Source organism: Triticum aestivum, chromosome 1B (assembly GCF_018294505.1).
Source record: "Triticum aestivum cultivar Chinese Spring chromosome 1B, IWGSC CS RefSeq v2.1, whole genome shotgun sequence".
In the NCBI taxonomy this organism is placed as follows: Eukaryota; Viridiplantae; Streptophyta; class Magnoliopsida; order Poales; family Poaceae; genus Triticum; species Triticum aestivum.
Genome location: NC_057795.1, coordinates 113,038,179 through 113,047,646, shown reverse-complemented (window position 1 = coordinate 113,047,646; position 9,468 = coordinate 113,038,179). Strand labels below are relative to the sequence as shown.

General features: G+C 49.3%; 1 protein-coding gene across 4 annotated transcripts; it reads left to right on the top strand.

Annotated features, from left to right (window-relative positions):
• Nucleotides 1-947: 947 nt before the first annotated feature.
• LOC123087756 (reticulon-like protein B1) lies at nucleotides 948-3,265 on the top strand. Of its 4 annotated transcripts, none has more exons than XM_044509859.1 (6): nucleotides 948-1,148; nucleotides 1,489-1,696; nucleotides 1,786-1,966; nucleotides 2,168-2,309; nucleotides 2,409-2,478; nucleotides 2,789-3,265. In XM_044509859.1, the coding sequence occupies exons 2-6, from the start codon at nucleotides 1,501-1,503 to the stop codon at nucleotides 2,950-2,952; spliced, it is 753 nt and encodes a 250-aa protein (XP_044365794.1). In that variant the 5' UTR covers nucleotides 948-1,148; nucleotides 1,489-1,500; the 3' UTR covers nucleotides 2,953-3,265. The 4 variants fall into 4 exon arrangements, with proteins under 4 accessions (XP_044365794.1, XP_044365802.1, XP_044365817.1 ...); XM_044509867.1 differs by having other exon boundaries at nucleotides 986-1,148; nucleotides 1,484-1,696; XM_044509882.1 differs by lacking the exon at nucleotides 948-1,148 and adding an exon at nucleotides 1,165-1,227.
• Nucleotides 3,266-9,468: the final 6,203 nt, after the last annotated feature.

Below are 9,468 nucleotides of genomic sequence, written 5' to 3'. Positions count from 1 at the left end.
GTCGATATGGGTAGAGCTTTGGAAGTGGATTAAACGGTCCATGCACACGGCTTCGCCATTAAAAAGGATGCGTTGGGGCGGTTGGGTGGCTGACATGCGGGCCCATCCATGCGTGCAGATTAAATGGGAACTAGTCGCATGGCCGACCTGCGGGTCCGAGGGCCAACGGCGAAGCCAAAGTAGAAGCGTTGGGTTCAGCTGAACCCAACGGATTTTGATCCGTACGTACGTGTAGGTGTCTGTTTATTTGAGGTGAACCCATTAAAAAATCATGGCTGGCCCATCAAGGAGCGCAAGGACTATTTCTCGCTTTAAGCAAGTGCTGCTTCTTGTCTCGCTGAAGCAAATTCCCTCGCACTGTAGCTTTTGGGCCGGCCTGTTAGTGCGCTTTTAAAAAAAGGGAAGAAGAAAAAGGTGGAAAGCAGGATTCAAACCTGGAATCCAGGTTGCAGCGCGACTCCGCTAGCCACAAAGCCAACATCAGGTTCTTGTTGACTCCTAGCCGCCTGCGAAAGTGACTTGGGCGACCTGTTTTTTCAGGGAGTCGGGCGTTCATAGATTATCACGGGTGCAGATGAGTTTAGGCACCTAATCGCTGCTCTCCTTAGCTTTTTTGTAATCATAATTAACATGATATATCACTTTCTAACTTTCTTTTCTTAGGGGAACTTTGTAACTTGGTAGAGAAGAAACAAAACAAGCTTGGCTCAACTTAAACTATCAACTTAACGATCTCTGAAGTAAGAGTACTTGCTACACTTTTTTTATTTTTTGAGACAATTCCTGTTTACCTGGACGGCCACACACACGCGTACATCCCGACCCAACGAGGCAATAAAGCATGCGATGCGAGGCTCACTACCACACGAGCAGTTTTCCCGACTCCCGCGGGCCCCCGTCCACGGCAAATCGTCCTACTTAACTGGACGATCCAGGCGTTAAATAGCGTCCCCGCCTTTGGCTCCCGACCGTTTATATCTGCACCGTCATCCCTCCCATTTCGGTTTTCTCCCGAAGCAAAACGGAAAGGAAAAAAGGAAGAGTTACCGAGAGACAGAGGAGGCAGGGGAGGGGGGTAAAATCAAGAATAAATTATAACCGCACGGCCAAGAACAAGGGAGGGTAAATAAATCGCCCATCGCCTCACCGTAAGTATCCAACATCGATCTGATTTCCTTTTCCAATGCACTATCCTTGATCTTTGGGTTCCCTAGGTCCATCGAGCAGGTTTTCTTGCATGATCTCTCTCCATCTGTCATAGATCTTATGTTCATTTAGTGAAGAATGTCGATTTCGTCGGAACGACTTGTCTAATCTGCCGAAGCAGAATGTAGATAATGCGTGTCGTAGATGTCATTCGCATCATGTGTGATAGATAACCTTTGTGAAATCGCGCTGATCTCAGCGTTAGGGTCGGTTGTTGGATGTGATTCATTAGCCTCTGTGATGATGTCTTGGCCTTTGCTGTGTTTGTGCGACGAAGGTTAGGCCCGGGAGGGGATGATGTCCGAAAGCGAGGAGCACGGGTCGCTCCTGGAAAAGATTGGCGATAAGATCGGCGACAAGATCCATGAGTTCAAGAAGGATTCATCGTCCTCGGACTCGGACGACGACAAGAAGAAGCCGCATAAATCCAAGAAGAAGCACCTGTTTGGCAGGAAGCATCCGCTCCACAACGTCCTTGGCGGGGGCAAAGGTAGTGCAACCATGGAGAATGCCTGCGAAAACCGATACTCTAGATGAAACGGACACCTGATAATTACTAATGCCTTGTGTTTTGTTCAGCTGCTGATCTTGTGATGTGGAGGGACAAGCAGAAGTCCGGGAGCATCCTGGGCGGGGTGACCGTCATCTGGTTGCTGTTCGAGGGCATCGGCTACCACCTCCTCACCTTCCTCTGCCACTTGCTCATCGTCTTCCTCACCGTCAGCTTCGTCTGGTCCAACGCAGCATCCTTCATCAACAGGTCTCGTCTCGTCTCGTCCCCTGCTTCTTTTGCTCTGCTTCATCCTCCTCTACTCCCCTCTTCTGTGTGCTTTGTTTTAGGATAGATGAACAAACTAATATGCCGTTAGATTCACCTTCATTGTTTGGCCGTTAATTCGATTATATACAGTATAGATGATTTTTTATTTGAAGGATATATATAACATCTTAGGATTTGCAGGTCTCCTCCAAAGTTCCCTGAGGTCATTTTATCTGAAACCCAATGCCTGGTGATAGCTCATGTTCTGAGGAAAGAAATCAATGAGGCTTTCATCACCTTGCAAAGTGTTGCTTCCGGAAAAGACCTTAAAACATACCTGAAGGTAAGCTGAGTTGCGCCATCTGTTCTTTCTGTTACCTTTCTTCTGGTTCAACTTATTTGATGCGGTGTTCTCATACCGGCACAATTCATTCTCTCGCAGTCGATTGGAGTCCTCTGGTTCATTTCTATAATTGGGGGCTGCTTCAGCTTCCTGACTCTGTCTTACACTAGTAAGCCCCTTTCTATAGTAATTAGTACGAACTAATTTATTAGTGTCTTCTGAAAGCGTCTGATGTATGTTATACTAGTTATTAACCTGAATACTACTTTGAAAACTAAATGGCCATTCCAAGGTCTTCTGTGCATACATATGATCACTTTCACTTTTCAAAATCTGAAGAACTTGATATACATGATATCTCCAGTGTGTGCTAACACACTATCTACTTAGATTGCATCAAAAATCATAAGTTGAGAAGTATGGAAAATAAGTCCAAGCAATGTTCTGTCTATCATTCTGAATTTGGCTCCCGTCTGCAGTTTTCCTGATGGCATACACGCTCCCCATGCTCTATGAGAAATATGAAGACGAAGTCGATGTTGTGGGTGAGAAGGCCCTGATCGAGCTCAAGAAGCAATATGCAGTGTTCGATGAGAAGGTTCTGTCAAAGATACCAATGTTAGCCGACAAGAAACAGCACTGAAACTGATGCTTTGAAGCGTTCGACACATCCATCATTTCATCTGCAGCTCAGCACATCAACCAAATAGTCTCGTTTGGTTACCTCTGCTGCCATCACCTAGCAACCTTTTAGATGGCATTATATTGATATTATGTCGACTCTAAAGCATCGGAAATTTGTCTTTTCCAAGCCATAGAACAGAACGTTGTCGATGGTCACACGAAGTAGTTGCCTCTGCTTGTCAGTTTCAGTTTCATATTTGTTTGGTCACAAGATACATATGTCATACTAATTTCTACAACTATTTTCTATGTATGTATGATTTTACACTTTATGATATGGAACCACTTAGGCCATTCTGAAGTTCTGATTGCTATTCATTTGGGAACCTAATGTTGCTAACTGATTAATATTCTGTGATCCGTGCCTACTATAGTTACATGTTGCTCTTGCTCAGACTTTAGGTGTTCATCAAACTTGGAAGTTGGGACATCAGTTTAGTTGAACACGTTGGTCTGAATTTATTTTCTACCTAATTTTGAGCAGTAATACCATGTTCAAACCCAGTTCGTGCAGCTATTTCCTCTTTTGCTGAAAGATTGTTTGCGCACCGGGGCATCCCCGCCGGCTGCCACCAGCGAAGGATCCCCATCCCCCCTCCCGCCACCACCGCCGTGGGCGTTGCAGGCTAAGCTTGCATGCCGCAGCGGCGGCGGCAGCAAGTCTCCTCAGCCTGCGATCGGATGTGGGTGGCGGCGATCCACTCCAGCCGGATCAAGGGCATTGGTGCTGGCCGGCAGCGACCAGGGTCGGCGTGCTGGCGGCGGCGACGATGAGATCTCTGCGGCAGCTAGGGCACCCGATCTAGGCCCAAATGGGCTTCAATGGGCCACACCTCAGTCCGTCGTGCATCTCTCCTGATCCGGCGACGGCAAGCGGCTTCCGGGATAGACCCGCAACACGAGGACGTTGGGGCCTCCGGCCCTGGGCGTGGCAGTGGTGTCCATCTCCTTCGCCGAAGGTGGTTGGCTGGCTGGTTAACGCATCTCGCATCCAGTCCGGGCGTCGAGTGGGGATGCGATACTGTCGGTGAAAACCGTGCTTTGACTCCGGTCATGGCGGGCGATGGCAGCGTTTTCGCGTCGTTATCTTGTTTGAAGACATCGCCACTGCAGCTACCGTCGAATTGCTTGCGCTGCTCCGGCTGAGAACCCAGTCCCGGGTTTCCCGGATCAGACGATGGCAGTGCTTTAGGTGTTGCTCTCCCTCATGGGGCCATCGTTTTTGGAGGAGCTGTCAGATGGGCGAGACAAGTGGTGGAGCGGTGTTTCATTTACGCATCAAAGACGACAGATCTCGACGGCGTGGTGCAGCAGGGTCTCGGCGTCGCATGCGTGATGATGGACACGTGTAGGGAGGTGGCGTTGTCTCGCATTGATGGTAGGCCTGGCAAGGTCTATGCGTCAATACCTGCTCTCAAGATGGATCGGTGGAAGACGGCGGCGGCGGCCTCTGAGAGTGCACCGGACCGGTGTGTGCCCCAAACCCGGTAAGCGGCTTGGTTGGGGCCTCCGGCTTTAGATGTTAGGCTTTGATGCGAGGTCCGTGCGGTATTCGGCTCGGACAATCAACACCCCTTCATCAACTGCATAGGAGTAGCAATAGATGTTGCCAAGATGGTGGCTTCAGACTTACCAGTGTATTACTTCGTAAGGTCTTTGTAAATAATTAATAAAATGGTTGCATGCATCACCTAGATGCAGATGCCGGATGTCATCATCCTTTTCTAAAAAAAAGAGTCCTCTTTTTCTTTAGCTTGGAAAAAATGCTTTTTTTACAGAGCAACAACACCCAAATACTACAGGATTTAGATAAAGAAAGCCAAATTTCTGTTGTTTGCAATCACTGAAAAATAGAAGCTTGGGAAGAATCTTAGAAGAACCTTCACCATCCTCTAACGAAGCAACTGGTCCAAATAAAACGCAACAATCTAATCCTCTGACGAAGCAACAATGCTATCCTCTAATGAAGCAATTGAATCACTTTCTCATCTACATGTAATGCACCACCATTCGTTTGCACGATAATATACAATGTACATGTTAGCAACCCAGGCCCAGCTCCCGGTCGGCATATGTTCGGACGTTTCCGGTGCGCATCGGACACTCCACTATAAGCAGAGAGTCCACCACATCTCAAAAGACCGGCCTGAAGGGAGTGTGTCACTCTTCATTATAAGGTGATCCTAGCCTCCTCCCTTATCTGAGGTGGGACTAAAGTCACTGGCGTTGCCGAATGTCAGGTTCCTGACAACCTACCCCCTAGGGAAGCCTCTATTAGGGTGGCGTGGGGCCCAACTCTGATACTGTAAGACAATAGGTTTGGGGGAACCGGCTCAACCCTCTAGGGGTGGCCTATCACATATATATAATGAAGGGGTACAACGTTACATCATACGTACACATATACAGAAGCTATACAGTCTAACACCCTCCCTCAATCTTAGCCACTTCCTAAAGAATCTAGAAGGGTAAGATTGCGCCGACAATTCTCAAACTGTGGTAGAGGTAACGGCTTGGTGAAGATGTCTGCAAGTTGATCTTTGGAAGAGATGAACTTGATCTGTAGTTGCTTCTGAGATACCCGTTCCCGTACAAAATGATAGTCCACTTCGATGTGTTTCGTTCGGGCATGAAATACCGGATTAGCGGATAGGTATGTAGCACCGATGTTATCACACCAAAGAATAGGAGACTGTGATTGAGATATACCCAACTCCTGAAGCAAAGACTATACCCAGATAATCTCTGCAGTTGCATTAGCCACAGCCTTATACTCAGCTTTAGTACTGCTACGTGAAACAGTAGCTTGTTTCCGAGCACTCCAGGCGATCAAGGTAGAACCAAAGAACACAGCATAGCCCCCCGTGGATCGCCTGTCATACGGACTGCCAGCCCAATCCGCATCAGAATATGCTGAAATGACCCCAGAGGGGTTCGGTCGAATGTGCAAACCATAGGATAATGTGAAGCGAATGTAACGCAAGATGCGCTTAACCGCAGACCAATGAGTGTCACAAGGTGCCTGGAGATACTGACATACTCTATTGACAGCAAAGGAAATATCTAGACGGGTGATCGTCAAGTACTGCAATCCACCAACATTACTCCTATACTGTGTCGCATCAGCAGAGGGAAGGAGCTCGCCATCTATAGCAGTGATCCTGTCAGTAGCAGACATAGGTGTAGTAGTTGGTTTGCACTTAAGCATTCCAGCCCGCTGCAATAAGTCCAAACAGTACTTCTTCTGCGTCATAACAAGACCATCAGAGAGGGAAGCAACTTCCACACCAAGGAAATAGTGAAGCTTCCCAAGATCTTTGACCGCAAAGTCAGCACCAAGAGACCGAACAAGAGCAGCAACAGCCGATTGAGAAGAACTGACAAGTATAATATCATCCACATAGACCAGCAGATACATGATAACTTCAGGCCGTTGTAGAAGAAATAACGAAGAGTCAGCAGTCGATGATGCAAAACCATGAGCACGAAGGGATGTCGCAAGACGAGCATGCCAAGCACGGGGAGCCTGCTTCAGACCATAGAGTGCTTTCGTGAGACGGCACAGATAATCAGGATGATCAAGATCAGAGAACCCTGGTGGCTGCCGCATATAGACCTCCTCCTCCAGGACACCATGGAGAAAGGCATTCTGCACATCAAGCTGACGAAGAAACCAACCCTGAGTAACTGCACGAGAGAGAAGAAGCCTGATAGTAGTAGGTTTAACCACTGGACTGAAGGTGTCTTCATAATGAAGACCATAACGCTGCCGAAATCCTCGAGCAACCAGCTGCGACTTGTAGCGCTCAATAGAACCATCAGAATGCTTCTTCACTTTGAAAACCCATTTAGAATCGATGACATTAACGCGGGGTGGTGGCGGAACAAGAGTCCATGTCTTGTTACGAAGAAGAGCATGGTTCTCCTGTTCCATGGCCTCTCACCAATGAGGTATGCTGAGAGCAGCTTGGTACGTACGAGGCTCAGAGGTAGGATCCGCACGGACAGCAGCCAGACATGCAGCCAACCAGGCAACCGTACCATCAGTGCGCTGTTTGGGCTGAAAGACACCACTGCGACTCTGCGTATGTGGTCGTTGAGGAGCCACAGGTGACGGTGATGGCGACGCCTCAACCATCGATGGAGATGCCTCAGGAAGCACCGACGGTGATGTAGGCGGTGACGGCGATGGCGACGCCTCGACCATCGACGGAGATGCCTTAGTAAGCACCGGCGAGAGGGCATCGGGGGCAGGTGAGCTCGGCCTAGGCGAATACGGCCCAGGCATGTCAGACCGAGAGGGTGACGAGGCCGGCGTGGCGGGCCGAGAGGATGACGGGGCCGGCGTGTCCTGGCGAAGCGGCGAGGTCGGCTCAGAGGCCGGCTCCGGGCCCAGGGGCGACGTGCCGATCGACCCAGGGACCAACGAAGGCGGCCCAGGGACCAAGGGCGCCGGTCCAGGGGCCGGGGGCACCGAAGCAGTCGGCGTAGCAGGAGGTTCGGTCCGACGTGCATGGGCACAATTGCCGAGGCCATGCAGGGACACCCCGTGATCGTCAGGAGGAGACGATGGCGCCTCCAAAATCTCCAACCGAGCCCCACGTCCAGTGCCTGCACCATGGTTAGGCAACAAAATAGGAGAGTATGCAACATCATCAAATTGGTCAGATGCAATGGAGGATGAATGCAAAGATGATGGTTCAGCAGTGGACACAGGAAGCTTGGCAAAGGGAAAACATGCTCATCAAACACGACAACCCGAGATATGTAGACACGATTTGTGGGAACATGAAGACATTTGTAACCTTTATGAAGAGAGCTATAACCAAGAAAAACACACTTCTTGGAACGAAACTCAAGCTTGCGTTTGTTATAAGGGCGGAGATGCGGCCAACAAGCACACCCAAAAATCTTAAAGAAGGTATAATCAGGTTGTTCATTAAGGAGAACTTCAATGGGAGTCTTCATATTCAAAACACGAGTGGGGGTGCGGTTTATGAGAAAACATGCAGTGGTAAGAGCATCACTCCAGAACCGAAACGGAACCGATGCATGGGCCAAAAGAGTAAGACCAGTTTCAACAATGTGACGATGCTTACGTTCCATAGAACCATTATGTTTATGTGTATGTGGACATGCTAAACGGTGAGCGATCCCAAGCGACTGAAAGAAGGAGTTGAGGTTGCGATACTCACCCCCCCAGTCCGATTGGACATGGATAATTTGATGGGTTTCGTAGTAATTTCAAAAAATTTCCTACGCGCACACAGGATCATGTGATGCATAACAATGAGAGGAGAGTGTTGTCTACGTACCCAACGCAGACCGACTGCGGAAGCAATGACACGACGTAGAGGAAGTAGTCGTACGTCTTCACGATCCAACCGATCAAGCACCGAAACTACGGCACCTCCGAGTTCGAGCACACGTTCAGCTCGATGACGATCCCCGGACTTCGATCCAGCAAAGTGTCGGGGAAGAGTTTCGTCAGCACGACGGCGTGGTGACGATCTTGATGAACTACAGCAGCAGGGCTTCGCCTAAACTCCGCTACAGTATTATCGAGGAATATGGTGGCAGGGGGCACCGCACACGGCTAAGGAATCGATCACGTGGATCAACTTGTGTCAACTTGTGTGTTTAGAGGTGCCCCTGCCTCCGTATATAAAGGAGCCAAGGGGGGAGGAGGCGCCGGCCAGGAGGAGGTGGCGCAGGAGGAGTCCTACTCCTACCGGGAGTAGGACTCCCCTCCAATCCTATTCCAACTAGGATTCCCAAGGGGGAAAGAGGGAGAGGGGTGGCCGGCCACCTCTCCTAGTCCTAATAGGACTAGGGGAAGGGGGGAGGCGCGCAGCCCCCTTGGGCTGCCCCCTTTCTCCTTTCCACTAAGGCCCATGATGGCCCATATGGCTCCCGGGGGGTTCCGGTAACCTCCCGGTAACCCGGTAAAATCCCGATTTCACCCGGAACACTTCCGATGTCCAAACATAGACTTCCAATATATCAATCTTTATGTCTCGACCATTTCGAGACTCCTCGTCATGTCCGTGATCACATCCGGGACTCCGAACAACCTTCGGTACATCAAAATGCATAAACTCATAATATAACTGTCATCGTAACCTTAAGCGTGCGGACCCTACGGGTTCGAGAACAATGTAGACATGACCGAGACACGTCTCCGGTCAATAACCAATAGCGGGACCTGGATGCCCATATTGGCTCCTACATATTCTACGAAGATCTTTATCGGTCAGACCGCATAACAACATACGTTGTTCCCTTTGTCATCGGTATGTTACTTTGCCCGAGATTCGATCGTCGGTATCCAATACCTAGTTCAATCTCGTTACTGGCAAGTCTCTTTACTCGTTCCATAATACATCATCTCACAACTAACATATTAGTTGTAATGCTTGCAAGGCTTATGTGATGTGTATTACCGAGAGGGCCCAGAGATACCTCTCCGACAATC